Source organism: Crotalus tigris, unplaced genomic scaffold (genome assembly GCF_016545835.1).
Source record: "Crotalus tigris isolate CLP2741 ecotype Arizona unplaced genomic scaffold, ASM1654583v1 scf7180000023606.2106662, whole genome shotgun sequence".
NCBI classification, from domain to species: Eukaryota; Metazoa; Chordata; class Lepidosauria; order Squamata; family Viperidae; genus Crotalus; species Crotalus tigris.
Window position 1 is genome coordinate 1,218,052 of NW_024100074.1, and position 15,210 is coordinate 1,233,261.

General features: G+C 38.0%; 1 protein-coding gene across 13 annotated transcripts in view; it reads left to right on the forward strand.

Annotated features, from left to right (window-relative positions):
* JADE3 (jade family PHD finger 3) overlaps positions 1–15,210 on the forward strand; it is a 166,947-nt gene that overhangs the window by 61,416 nt on the left and 90,321 nt on the right. For all 13 annotated transcript variants that reach the window (XR_005553740.1, XR_005553741.1, XR_005553739.1 and 10 more), the window contains 4 exons: positions 2,765–2,932; positions 7,046–7,162; positions 7,705–8,175; positions 8,905–9,022. Coding sequence is in view for 10 of the 13 variants with exons in the window: in XM_039319636.1 (XP_039175570.1) it covers positions 2,765–2,932; positions 7,046–7,162; positions 7,705–8,175; positions 8,905–9,022 (874 nt within the window). In the remaining 3 variants the exon portion in view is untranslated. The remainder of the gene's footprint in view (positions 1–2,764; positions 2,933–7,045; positions 7,163–7,704; positions 8,176–8,904; positions 9,023–15,210) is intronic.

Genomic DNA, 15,210 nt, shown 5'->3' on the forward strand with positions numbered 1-15,210 from the left:
TATGCCACCTATCTCACAATAGAGTGGCTCAATAAGATTGCAAATTAATAAAATTGTGATAGACACTTTAAAAATTCAATGTATTGTACAATACATGAACTATGGATGAGTAGCTAATATCTATGTTTGTTGTTCTGTCTAAAACAAACAGCATAAAGATGTAATGAATCTCTATGGTAACTTTGGTGAGTTATGTTTTTAAAATGTTCTTCCAAACATAAGAGGATTTTTCAGAAATGTGAAACTGTTTTGAGCATAGCATAACTTGAATACAGGAATGTATTAGGTAGCAGGAATGTTCTTTTAAGGATATGAAAACTAGTAAAACATTATAGAGTTATAAAAGTGGATTTTTATGTATATTGAGGATTGTATGAAATACATTATATTTAGTGGAATTAAATATATTGAAAAATGCAGGGTTGGTGGTAGAGACATATGCATCATTATGAATTTATACTAGAAACAGCAGCTTTTAAAGTTGAAGAAAAAGAAGAAAAATATTTCAGATATTATGTGTGCTAAGAATGTGCATTACCATTGTTGATCTTTAAATACAGTACATTCTGAAGTTATTTTCAAAGACTCTTCAGAAGCATGCCAAGAAATACAGTAATAATTTATTCAGATATTGTTTTATTAGTAAATATTGAGCAATGTTTGCAAATGTTAATCAAATTTTGTGAACTAAATATAAATCAGAAGAAAATAAAAGTAATTATCATTATAAATAAAATCTCTGAACTAAATATTACTGTACTGTATGCATATATGAAATCACATACAGAGGGTACAATGTATAAAATATAAAGATGATGTTATTGTCCAAAAGTACAGTTTTTGGACAATAACATCAAATAACAAACAGCATTGATTATTGCTGACTGTTTCAGCAGGAGATGGGACTAAATGAAGTAAAAGTGATAAAACATGCAAATCCAACTTTCAGTTACATCAATAGAACTGCTGGTTTCAATCACTGGAAGTAGTAATTTCATCTTTGTGCAAATTATCTCAGTTTAGGTGCAGTCTACAGTTCAGGTCATCATATGGGGGAAAAGAAGTATTAAACTTGAGTCAAATGGCTGTTCCTCACATCCTTGGGAATATACTTTTTTTCTATCCTTGAATGGGTGGAAAGTATGCTGATACAGAAACATCTTACTTTAATATTCCCCACAACTTAACTTTTGCTGCACCTTCGACTGGATGGTCCACCGAGTTCAAAATTCTTTCCCTGTCATATAGCGTCCTTACGTTGTCTGTCCACCAATCACATTCCAGAATGTATGGCAGAGGAATATACAAATCTTCATTTGCCATTTGCCCTATTTTACTATTAGTCACTCAGTACATTAGCAATGCTACTTTTAAAAAGCATTACATGATTTCCAGGCCCCAGGAGAAGGGTCAAGTGAAAAGAGTCACAGAAGACATTGTATGGAAATCAGCAGTAGAGTACTTCTCTGTCTTGCTTTAGCTCTTGCCAGAAGTTGAGATCTGAACAGCAGTTATTTCTTCCTGTGAATGTCAGGCAAGATGAGTACAGTCCCCAACTGGGTCAGACGTAAAAAGACAAGATTTTGTCTTTTTAGTATTGGGGAGAAGTCTCTGAATGCCTCTTCTACGTATGTGCTTTGGGAAATAATCCAGGATTTCTGAATAGATGTGCCTGGGTTTGTACTGTCTACATTGATGGGCTTTCAGATCTTGAATGCAGCCAATGTAATGGTTAATCTTGTGTTTATCATAGAGGGAAGAGAAGAGTATTTTTGAATGCATCTTGGCTGAACATATGTCTGTATTCAAGTGGAGGTTGGGCAACCATCTCTTGGAGAAAGTTTAAATTAATTCTTACATTGAATAAGGAATTAGATTTCCAAATCTGATTTTATTAATATTTTTAAGAATTCATGAAGTTATTAAGGAAAGTTATCTTTTGAAAGGTCTATGAACAATGGGAAAGAAATAGGACAGAAAGCAATGAGTTTCTAAACTTCATAGAATGATCCTGGTTAATAATACTAGAACACTCATGAAAAGAGTTCATTTTTTAAATTTATGCTTGGCTAAGAGTGCCCACTAGTGGATAAAAGTAGAACATTTCAGATGCAATTATCTATATACAGTCTTTTTGAAATTCTTTACTCCTAAGATCAATTAGAGCAGAGATTCCCAACCCCTGGGCCGTGCCACCAGTGGATGAGTGTGCGTACACGTACAGCCTCACTCAACGAGCAGAGGGTGCTCACACAAAGCTGTGCACGGATGCCTGCTTCTTGCACAAAACCATCCCTCTCGTGCTGGGCCGCCAACCCAAAAAGGTTGGGGAACGCTGAATTACAGCACTTTCCCAGGTTATTTTATAAATGATGTAAAAATTTAAAAATCATCCATAGGTACCATATAAAAGTCATTTCCTAAATCAATAATACTTACGAAAGAAATCATTAGTTTATATTTGTAGTCTATTCCTTGTTTGTATGTATTTATATTGAAAAAAGGGACTGGTAGTGAAGAAAAGTTGGTACCCAAGTTCCATTCTGAGAAGCCACACCTATGCCCTTTATGGATATTTCATTTTTATCACTAAGAATAAAATAAAATATAATTTATTAATGAAAAAGTTATTTTTTTCTGATCATTGTTTTTCTGCTTTGAAAATAAGTATATAAAAATATGCTGTGGGTTAAAACGGATAAGGTAAATAATATAAAGTATACTTCTTTCTTATAGAAAACAGTGTTTTCTTTTTTATCTCCAGGCATGCTATGGCATCCTAAAAGTTCCTGAGGGGAGTTGGCTTTGCCGTACTTGTGTTTTAGGTATACATCCTCAGTGTCTCTTGTGTCCAAAGAGGGGTGGAGCTATGAAAGCTACAAGAACGGGTACTAAGTGGGCACATGTGAGTTGTGCTCTCTGGATTCCAGAGGTATGAATATACTAATTACAGGGCATCTTTTCATCTACACTATTTATATGTAAGGAAAAGATTCTATGGTACAAGAAGCATAGATTAACAACAACAACAACAACAACAATGATATGATGATGATAATATTGGAAGGGATCTTGGAGATCATCTAGTCCATCCCTCTACTCAGGCAGGAAACCCTATACCATTTCAGACAAATGGCTGTTCAGTCTCTTCTTAAAAACTTCCAGTGTTGGAGCATTCACAGTTTCTGGAGGCAGGTTTTTCCACTGATTAATTGTTCAAACTGTCAGGAAATTTCTCCTTAGTTCTAGGTTGCTTCTCTCTTTGGTTAGTTTCTATCCGTTGTTTCTTGTCCTGCCTCCAGGTGTTTTGGAGAATCTGTTTTTTACGGTACTGTTTCTGTTTCTGATAGGTTGGTCTGTTTTTTCCCTTTGTGTAAAGACGGATGCAAAAAACGAGTTAATGAGTTCTTTTTTTATTTTTCATTTTTAATATTCTTGATTCCCTCTTTTTTGTGGCAACCACTGAGATATTGGAACACTGTTATCATGTCACCCCTAATCCTTCTCTTCATTAAACTAGACATACCCAATTCCAGCAACCATTCCTTATGTTTTAGCCTCCAGTCCCCTAATCATCTTTGTTGCTCTTCTCTGTACTCTTTCTAGAGTCTCAACATCTTTTTTACATTGTGGTAACCAAAACTGGATGCAGTATTCCAGGTGTGGCCTTACCAAGGCATTGTAAAGTATTAACACTTCATGTGATCTTGATTCTGTCCCTCTGTTAATGCAGCCTAGCACTCTGTTGGCTTTTTTGGAAGCCAGCAGCTCATATTTAAGTGATTGTCCACTAGGACTCCGAGATCCCTCTCACAGTTACTACTATTGAGCAAGGTACCCCCTATACTGTACCTGTGCATTTGTTTTTTTTTTTTTGTCTAAATGTAGAAACTTACTTTTTTCACCATTGAATTTCATTTTGTTAGATAGTGCCCAATGTTCAAGTCTGTAAAGATCCTCTGTATCTTAAGCCTATCTTCTGGAGTTTTGTCTATTCCTGCAAGCTTGGTGTCGTCTACAAATTTGATGAGTTCCCCATTTATCCCCTCATCCAAATCATTGATAAAGATGTTGAAGAGGACTGGGCCCAGAAAACAGCCGTGGGGCACCCCATTACACACTTCCCTCCATGTAGATGTGGTTCCATTGAGGACCACACGCTGAGTACGGCCGGTCAGAAAGCTACGAATCCATCTGGTGGTGATGCTGTCTTACCCATATTTTTCTATCTTATCAAGTAGTAGGTTGTGGTCTACTTTATCAAATGCCTTACTGAAGTCCAAGTAAATTATACCCACAGCATTCCTCTGGTCCACTAATTTTGTCACTTGGTCAAAGAATGCAATAAGATTTGTCTGGCATGATCTGTTTTTGACAAACCCATGTTGGCTTTTGGTAATGCTTTTGTTTGCCTGTAGGTGTTCGCTGATTCGTTGTTTGATTATCTTTTCCATAATCTTTCCAGGTATTGAGGTCAGGCTGATAGTTCTGTAGTTTCCTGGATCCATTTTTTCCCCTTTTTTGAAAATGGGAACTACATCAGCTCTTTTCCAGTCCTCTTGTAGTTCCACAGTGCTCCAGGATCTTTGAAAGATATATAGTTCAGTGGTTCTGAGATCACATCTGCCATTTCCTTCAGAACCTTGGGGTGTAATCCATCTGGTCCTGATGATTTGAACTCATCTAGGGCAGAGAGGTGTTCACTTATCATTTTCTTACCTATCTTAACTTGTGTTTCTAATCTGTTTTTTACGGTACTGTTTCTGATAGGTTGGTCTGTTTTTTCCCTTTGTGTAAAGACGGATGCAAAAAACGAGTTAATGAGTTCTTTTTTTATTTTTCATTTTTAATATTCTGTAGGGCAGGAAGAAACAACAATAAGCTAACAGCAGATTAACATTCAACCAGAGCAATTTATCAAAAGAAGAGTTATTAATGTAACTCACATAAAACTTATAAAATCTTTCCAGATAACTGTAAAAAATCACCAAGAAGTTAGTATTATTGGCAATGAATATTATTGGTAATTTTTTTCATAAGAGCTATTGGCCATATTTTAGTGCACTAATTACTCAGTGAAAGTTTATCTAGAAAGTTCCAGTTTTAAGCAATTCTTTGATGCTTTTGGATCAAAGTCTGCAATCTCTTGAATGCTAAAGATTGTTCTTTATTTATATCTACATTAATATTTAAATCTTTTGCTAGAAAAAAACTCTCCCAGGCTAATTTTAAGATTTATAACCCCGACTGTTGAGCTTCTCTTTAATAAAAGTAAATCTTTCCTCTCTTTTTGAATCTTTTCTACTTTATTAGGATGGCTACCCCTCTTGTCTTACTAGTTCCTTCTGGAAGAAATTTCCTTCCAATATATTTATCCTAATGTCTTCTGAAATATATTTACTGTAAGATAACAACAGTTAAATTGAAGAATGTTTAGTATTTATTAATTTTACTATTTATTGAATCAGCTTATCCCCTAACATTTAATGAAATCATCCTATTGTTCTCCCATTATACTTCTGGCATTCTTGTTTTCTTTATCATTCCTACAAAACGAATTACTGACAATGAAACCCCAACTATCCTATTCTGATTAGCTATCCTTTTTGTCCCCTACTCTTTCACAGCTTCCCCCAGTTTCCTTGTCCACTTACTCCTCTCACTATCCAAAACACAAGTGAATAGAGTTCATAGTTGATGAATTAGATCCTCTAACTAGTTTAGGTGAGTGCTGTGTGAAGCTCTCACCTCTCACCTCTTTCTTCCCAACTCATCTTTATTTTAACTTGCAACTAATCTTTATTTTAACTTCTAAATAATACTTTGCTATCCTCTCTATTTTATCTTGAGTATTTCCCAACTAATATAAATAATATCAAATATTTTTGTTGCAAATAGCAACCAACTTATGAGTGTTATAAACTGAATTATTCCATTGTCATATCTTCTCAAGTTATAAGAATATTTTAAATCTCACAGCTTGTTAGTTATTAATTCACTATGAAGCATTATTTAGGTTTATTAAGACTGTTTAATCTCTGAAGTATAAAAATAATCTGTTTTCCTTTTGATTAAAATCCAATTGGCATGAAAGTGACCTCCCCATTTATCTTATTTTTCTTTTGAGTAATTCTTCTGTTAGAGGTTTGAAGGCCTTTGTTCTTTGTAGTGTGACAAGACTGTTATCTTGGAAAAATAACAGTTTATTTCCATTGTAATTTATCTTTTTTAGTCCTCAAGCTTTTTTCTTTTACCTTATTACAACTCTTACAATTATTTCTCTTGGTATTTGTAATTTGATTGGACTTGTGAGAGAATATGGGGCATTTTTTTCTTTCTCCATCACCATTTCTTTACTACTTTACTACTAGTTCAGGATGCTGACTCAGCTGTCTTTTATTCATAGCTTTAATTCCTTTACCATGTTGAGGATGGCCCTCCTTAGACATCTTTTTTATTATTAATGTGCCCAGTTAGTTGGACGTTAGTTAAATGTAATTGGCAGACATGAGCAAAAAGCTGGGTCAGGATGAGTGCAGTTGGTTCACCTTAAGGTCTTCTCTAGGGACTAGTCACACCCAACCAACCTAGTCTTTTGTTGGACACATGTGATGCTCAAAACCTCAACTTCCTTTATAAGCCATGGTACACCCAGTGAGCCATAATGATGAAAATCTGAAGTGCAGGTGATATCATGATACAAATCCCATCCTTGGATACTTTCAATTTGATGCTAGTATGGAAATTATGCTATTTGTATCATGATTATTATTCCATCAGTTCCCTCTTGTGGCTGTTTATATAATATTTATTAATCACTTCTATTCAGAACAAAAAGCTATAGTGTTTTATTATATTTTTACTGTATTAGCTATCCTGAGAACCTTGTCAGAAATTAATTAATTTCATTTTAATTTATTAGTATTTTCAGCCTCCATTTATAAACTTATCCCAGTACCTTTACTACTGTGGCTTAAATGTTTTGCTTGTTTTGCAAAATGCTAAAGTAGAAAAATATAGTAGTTTTGGATGTTTTCCATTGTAGGTAAGCATTGCTTGTCCAGAAAGGATGGAACCAATTACAAAAGTGTCTCACATTCCTCCAAGTAGATGGGCTTTAGTTTGCAACTTATGCAAAGTGAAAACTGGTGCTTGTATCCAGGTATGTGCTGATTTCTATGGTTCACTAGCAAGCATATCTCATTCTGATTGGTATCAAATATCTTTCTCTTAATATGAGGAAATAATACAGATTTAACAGCCGCTTTGTTCTTTGGGAAAAGAAAGTGGACATTAAACAAGTTAGTTAGGCATTCGTAGGATTGTGGAAGCTTTCCAATTTGATAGGGAAAAAAGAGATTTGGCATGTGTGTTCACTGTTGGTACATGTTTTTTTCTGGGAGTTGTGGGTCAATACAGAAAAACATGCAACTTCTTTAAGGAGATAATTTGCTTAAAAGTTCTGTTCAAATCTTGAACTGTTACTAACTGTTCGTGTGTCAGGAAGCGATTAATTGTTTAGAGTGATCTAGTTTTGGGGGGCAATTTAGGAGGAACTCCAGAAGTCGTCAATTGCATTACTGGAACAGTGTTTCTTGATTTTTTTCTGTGATAGGAGGCATGGGCCACTATAATTATGAAAGCTTTATTAAGGGGATTTTCAGTGTCTGTTCTGTTGATGCTTGATTTGTTTTCATTCAACAGTGCTCTGTGAAGAGCTGTATCACTGCCTTTCATGTCACATGTGCCTTTGAGCATAGCTTAGAAATGAAAACAATCCTGGATGATGGTGATGAAGTCAAGTTCAAGTCATATTGTCTAAAGCATAGCAAAACCAAGCAAAATTTGATACTTGATACAGAGAACCTCAAGAGCACAGTAGACCAGAAGCAAACTGAGAGTGAGAAAACCAGTTTGCGTGCTCAGAAACTTCAAGAACTGGAGGAAGAGTTCTACTCACTTGTGAGAATAGATGATGTTGCAGCAGAACTGGGGCTTCCGAAGCTCACTGTGGACTTGACCTTTAATTACTGGAAATTAAAAAGGAAGAGTAACTTTAATAAACCATTATTTCCTCCCAAGGAGGATGAAGAAAATGGCTTGATTCAGCCAAAAGAAGATAGTATTCATACTCGAATGAGGATGTTTATGCATTTGAGACAGGATTTAGAGAGGGTAAGTAGTTGATGCTTTTATAAAGAAAGCTGTTGCAATAAGAAAAAAAATCTGTACTGGAGAATGATGGATAGAGTAATAATTAAAATGGAAGATACTTTAAGAAAATCTTAAAGGTTGGGAAAAACTGCATCATTGATGAGATTTTTACTTCCCTTTTAACTCTCATTTTAGAAACTGCCTCCAATAAACAGGGAAGGGACTAATCTGGTTCTCAAACATGGCCATTGATAATCTTTTTATTGTGGACATTTAATGTATTCAAAAGAATGATTTGTGAATGGATAGTAAAATGGGACTAGAGTTATAAAGAGGAATATTTTGAAAAATTGGAGTAATTTAAATGGATTATAAAGAAAGTGCTCAGGAGAACATAAGACTATACAATATTAACTACAAGATAAACTGCAAAGTTCATAAATGAAAGTTATCTTCCTGAGATCCTATATTCCTCTGTAACCAGATGGGTGTCTATTTTTGATTCCTGAAAATCAAAAGAGATTATTGTCAGGTGAAGCAATTACTTTTGTGCATGGTTAATTACAATTTGAATTCTAAAAAGAATTGTTTTAAGCAAAGATACTTAAATATAATTTGAATCTTTAGATTCCATTTTGGTAAATAATTTTAAGTATACAGATATAAATCTTTTGTCAAGGAATTTATCATTAATGGTTTAAAAAATATTTTGCGAGCTTTTTCAAGTGCTTGATTTTGTGTTTTCTGTAGGTAAGGAATCTTTGCTACATGGTAAGCAGAAGAGAAAAAATAAAACTTTCTCATAGCAAAGCACATGAACAGATCTTCAATTTACAAGTCCAACTTATTAATCAGGAAATTGCTGCAGGTAACGAATGCATAACAGACATTTTCTATATATTCATATCTCTCTCAACCTTTGAAAACCCTATTTTCACTGGACAGTAATCTTAAAATTCCTTTTCATGAGTTATATAATACTTAAATGCTATAGTTCAATTTATGTGATTGTATTACATTCACTGTGCAAATAACTCTGGATAACTATAGAATATACTAGAATGTGGGAATAGACATCTGGTGAAGCTTTGTTTCAGAGAGAATCTGTCTAGGATTGCACATCAGATATGGAATCATCCCTTTTCTCTGTATTCTACCTTCTATTGTTTTTCTAAGGCCTGGCCCAAATTATTCCTTCAAATTAATATTTTTATTCAAAGGTTATCCAAATCTATATTCTTCTTTTGCAAAATTACCCTCAGGTATGTCTAGTTTAATGAAGAGAAGGACTAGGGGTGAAATGATAGCAGTGTTCCAATATCTCAGGGGTTGCCACAAAGAAGAGGGAGTCAAGCTATTCCCCAAAGCACCTGAAGGCAGGACAAGAAGCAGCGGATGGAAACTAATCAAGGAGAGAAGCAAGAAATAAGGAGAAATTTCCTGACAGATCAATTAATCAGTGGAACAACCTGCCTCCAGGAACTGTGAATGCTCCAACACTAAAAAATTTTAAGAAGAGACTGGATGACCATTTGTCTGAAATGGTATAGGGTTTCCTACCTGAGCAGGGGGTTGGACTAGAAGACCTCAAAGGTCCCTTCCAACACTTCTACTACTACTACTATTACTACTACTATTACTATTATTATTATTTATAGTGGAGCAAAAAGATCATGGTCAGATCAGTCCTTGATATCCCTGAGGTTCTTTTACATCACCCCATTCGAGCAGTCTGCCTTGGAGACTGCTGGACCCAAGTGGGTCCCAGAAAGAACTGTGGGATATCCCTAAGAATTTGCTGCAAGTCCTGCCGAAGCCTTAGTAATAGCCTGAACCAAAAGACCGCTGAGACTCTGAACAAGATTGCGCCTATGTCAGTGATGGTGAACCTTTTAGAGACCAAGTGCCCAAACTGCAACCCAAAACCCACTTATGTATCGTTGGGTGCTGGGTGGGCGTGGCCATTGGGTGGGCTTGGCCCATTGGATGAGCGTGGCTGCGATGGTAACGGCAAACTGGGTGGGGCTAAAAAATTCAACCAATCCCAACTTTGTAAGATCTTTTTTTTCCCATGAGAAGTTGAAATTGATTGATTGAACCGTTTTTTTTTGTTTGCACACGGCGGTGGAGGCCTAAAGCAAAGAGATTTTATAAAACCCAGCTGAAGGCCTAGGACTGGGGCGATGGTGCATGTGCCCACAGAGAGGGCTCTGTGTGCCACCTGTGGCACTCTTGACCCTTTGCATCCGTCATTCCCTACGGTTCATAAAGGAACTGAGGGTTCTGAAATGGGTTAAGAGATGCTTAGAGTGCCACTAGAGAAAAATGAATGATGACTCAAACTGGAAACGACTTAGAGAACTATTAAGGCCTGTCTCATAAAACAACATTAGTTGTCCACTCTTTTTTTTAAAGTATTTTATTAGTTTTCCATCATTACAATTCATTAGTGCTTAATGAACGTGTTGTCTGGGTTGATTTTTGCTTAGTCATAAAAGTTAAGTTCTTACTCTCTATCTTGTTTTTCCAACCATTGATAAAATAATTTCCATGTTTGAAAGTATTCTGTAGCTTCTTTTTCTTTGATTATCAATGTAACTCTATCCGCACAGTCTAATATTTTCTTTACTGCTTCCTCCGATGGTGTTACCTCATTTTTTCAGTGCTGCGCAAATACCATCCTCGCTGCTGTTAATACATTAGTGTTAAATATACATTTTGTTCATCCATTTTTTTAATTATGCCTAATAAAATAAAATCAGATTTAAAATCTACATTTTTTTTGCTTTAACACACGTCCACCACAAGTGATAATATATACCAGGATTTTGATTACATTCCCAACATTTACTAGACATATTTTTAAACATTTTTGCTAATCTAACAGGTGAAAAATGCCATCTATAGAACATTTTATAAAAGTTTTCTTTATACAAAATAGCCATTGTCAGCTTATAATTTCTTTCCCAAAGATTTTGCCTTTTCTCTAATTCTACATTATATCCCAAAAAATTTGCCCATATAATTATTGTTTCTTTCACTTGTTCGACTTCAATTTTAAATTCAATAAAAAAATATATGATTTTTTAATCATTTTTTTCATCAGAAGTCAACAACACCTGATCAAACATTGTCTGATCTTTATAAAAAGCATATGTTTTAACATCTTTGTCATACCTCGATTGCATTTGCACCATGATAAGTCAATGCCCTGGTCTTCTAGTTCTAGTTTAGATTTTAATTTCCCATCTGTATTCAGAATATCCTTATATGTTAATTTTTTTTCAAATTTAATTAAGTTTGGGTGAGCAAAAGATTCCATCGCTCATAGCCATCCTGGGATTTTCATATAAATTTTTGGTTTTATCTTTTCCCATACAGATAATAATGAGTTTCTTATGCTTATACTTAATTGACAGATAAACCTTTTCCCCGACTTGAAAGGTCCTTTGAGGAGCCCTTTTCCTATCTGCCTGTTTTTTTGTATGTCTCGGAAGCCTTTTTCAGAGCCGTTTTTGTGTTTTTCCAGAACTACTCCTACCCGCTCACCCACTGATCAAGAGTCTGGGAAGTGGAGGGTCCTTGGGGATATTTGGGTATTGGGCTGAATTCTTTTCCTATGGCCACTTTAAAAGGCGTGGGGCCTGTGCTGCTGTGAACAGAGTTATTGTAAGCCACCTCTGCGAAAGGGAGGAGGTCAGTCCAGTTTGTCTGTTGGTAATCGACATAGCATCAGAGATATTGCTCCACCATTGAGTTAGCCGATTCAACCGCCCCATTGGTAGATGGGTGAAAGGCCAATGACAGTCCTTGAGATGAGCCAATTAGCTTGAGAAAACTCCTCCAAAACCTAGCTATAAACTGTACCCTCCCATCAGAAATTATTCGTTTGGTGCGCCATGCAGTCTGTAGACGTGTTTTAGGAACATCTTGGTCAATCGTTGGGCAGACGGGAGTCCTTTGCAGGCAATAAAGTGAGCCTGCTTCGAAAACAGATCTATCACAGTCCAGATGGCCATATTTCCCCTACTTTCAGGTAGGTGTACTATAAAATCCATAGCAATTTCTTCCCATGGTTGGGAAAGATTCGCCCCCAGTTGCAACAACCCAGGGGGTTTCCCCGGAATTCTTTTCATGGAGGTACATACAGCACAACTCTGGACATAGTTTTTCACGTCCCATTTCAATCTTAGCCACCAGAATTGCCGGCAGATGAGGTGTAGAGTTTTTAAATACCCAATGTACACAGCCTGTTTTATGTCATGGCTGTGTCGGAGAGTGTTAAGGTGAAGAGTCTCTGGCAAGTATAACTTTCCCCCCTTGTAAGCCAAACCATCCCTGCATGTTAGGGAGGTTTGATTGTCCTAGAACCATTGGTCGATGAGGAGCTCTTGTTTTATTTTCTTTGCCCCAAAATCATTGGGGTTTGGGGCTCTTGAAGGTGGAACTCTGCGTGGCGTGAGTTGAGGAGCAGTTTGTGGATTGGAGATAATTGCCTCATTAACCTCTTCATGCTGGCTTTTGTACTGGGGCAGTCTGGATAGAGCATCAACTAAGAAGTTTTTTTCCTCCCGGTATGTACTTTAGGGTAAAGTTAAAACGGTTAAAGTACTGCGCCCATCGCACTTGTTTCGGGGACAATTTGCGGGGAGTTTTCAGTGCTTCTAGATTTTTGTGATCACTCCATACCTCGAAAGGCACCTTGCTCCCTTCTAGATAGTGTCTCCAGTTTTATAGAGCCCAGCGGATTGCAAAAGCCTCCTTTTCTCAAACAGCCCACCTCCTCTCGCACTCAGTGAATTTTTTTGAGGTGTAGGCACAGGGTTGTAGGGTCCCACTCTGGTTCTTTTGCAGTCGTATAGCTCTGATGGCCACGTCACTGGCATTGGCTTGAATTACAAAGGGCTTCCCTGGGCAGGGATGCTTTAAGACCTATTCAACAGCAAATAGTCTTGTTAAGTTATCAAAAGTGATCTGACAGCTCATAGTCCATGCTAGTGGTTGGCCCAGACGTGGCTTTCCTCCCTCTTTGCCTGTTTTTAATAATTCCGTAAGGGGTAGGGCAATTTCGGCAAAGGAGGGGATGAATTGACAGTAGAAGTTGGCGAATCCTAGGAAGCTATGGAGCTGTTTGCGAGTCATTGGAGACTGCCATTCAATTATAGCTTTCACTGTTGGTTCCATTTCAATGCCCTCGCTGGAAATTCTGTAGCCAAGATAATCTAGTTGGGTCTGGTGAAACTCACACTTTGATAGTTTGACATAAAGTTTGGCATTCAACAGTTTCTTTAACACTTCTCTCACTAGTTTTATGTGGGCAGTCATATTCGTGCTGTATATCGGGATGTTATCAAGATTCACCAGAACCCCTTTGTATAAATGGTCATGTAGGACCTGATTTATCAGCTGCATGAAGACCCCTGTAGTCCAAACGGCATGACTTTAAATTGATAGCTCCCCAGGGGACAGTTAAACAGTCTTCCACTCATCTCCCTCCTTTATTCTCACCCGGTAATATGCCTCTCTCAGGTCTAACTTAGTGAAGATACTCCCCTTTACCAGGTAGGTTAGTAAGACCTTCAGGAGGGGGAGGGGGTACTTATTTTCCAAACTCACCATATTCAGACCCTTATAATCCATGCGGAGGCAAAGTGACCCGTCTTTTTCTTTAAACAACACCGGGGCTCCTACAGCAGACTTGGCCCATTCAATGAATCCCCTTGCTAGGTTTTTGTCCACATATCACTGCATCTCCTCCATTTCAAGGGGGACATAGTGTACATTCTCAGTCGTGGGAGTTTGGCTCCCGGTAACAGTTCAATGGAGCAATCATTGGATTGGTGGGGAGGCAGGGCGTTGCATTCTTTCTCACTAAATGCCTCCACTAGGTCCCGGTACTCGCTAAGGATGAGTGGCTCACCTGATTGCGATAGGGCAGCCATGTGTGCTAGCTCATTGGATGGGCTAAAGTCTCCTGTAACGTCTGTTGAATAAAGGGGAGGGGCTTGGGTCCTATAGGTAACCTCATAGTCTTCATTCCCTTCTCCCACCAGATAAACAGCTTCCATTTGTCCAACCAGGCTAATCCTAGGATCACAGCCTCAGTCATTTTCAGAGCCACCAGGAAACGAATGAACTCCCAGTGCTCACCTATTTCTAAGCGTAGGGGTTCAGACAACTGCGTGACTAAAGTTCCTCCCATTAGGGAGCCATCAGCTTGCTCAAACCTCATGGGTTTGGAGAGCAGCCTTGCTCATATGCCCATTTTCAGGGCAAGTGACAAGCTAATAATGCACCGGGAGCATCCAGAGTCGACACCATCGGGTCGTTCTCTCCATCGTCACTGTCATAGGAGAGTAGAGCAGCGGCAGGTCTGGCTTGGGTCTCGGCACTCTCCTGCATGGGGGATGTGACTTGGGCAACAGGTTCCTGTGCGATCCAGTTGGATTTCTCTTTCGTTGGCTGCTGGGCTGATTTCTTTCTCACTGCTAGTCCTGGTCTACTCTGCTGTTCAGGGTAAGGGTAATTTGCTGTTCGGAAACACTTGATTGTTGAGCCTGCAGTGGCCTAGGATTTTCAGTAGCTGCAGCGGTTGGAGGTTTTCGGGGGTGGTGGCTGCTGTTTGGGTTGCCCTGGCCTCGACTCGGCTTCAGGTGGGTGGCTTCTTACAGCGGGCGAGCTAAACGTCTAGTCTTACTGCTGCCTGGTACCATTCTTGCAGCTGATCAGGTACTGCTGGATAGATACAGTCCTGGGAGAGGTGGTTGTCTAGTCCCTCTTTGAAGTGATGGACTAGGGATTGCTCGGGCCGCCTCTCTATCTGAACAGCTATCTTGTGAAACTCTCGTACGTATTCCAGTGCAGGCCTGCCGGCTTGCTTTATCTTGTGGACTTGTTCCTCCGCTTTGAGGGCAATGGATGGGTCCTTGAACCTTGCTCTCAGTCCTAGGAGGAAGAGATGGGGGTCCTCCAACTTGGGTGCTTGCTTGTTATATAAGTTGTTCAACCACTCGGATGCTTCTCCTTCCAAGCTGGAAGGGGAAGCATCCACGTCGA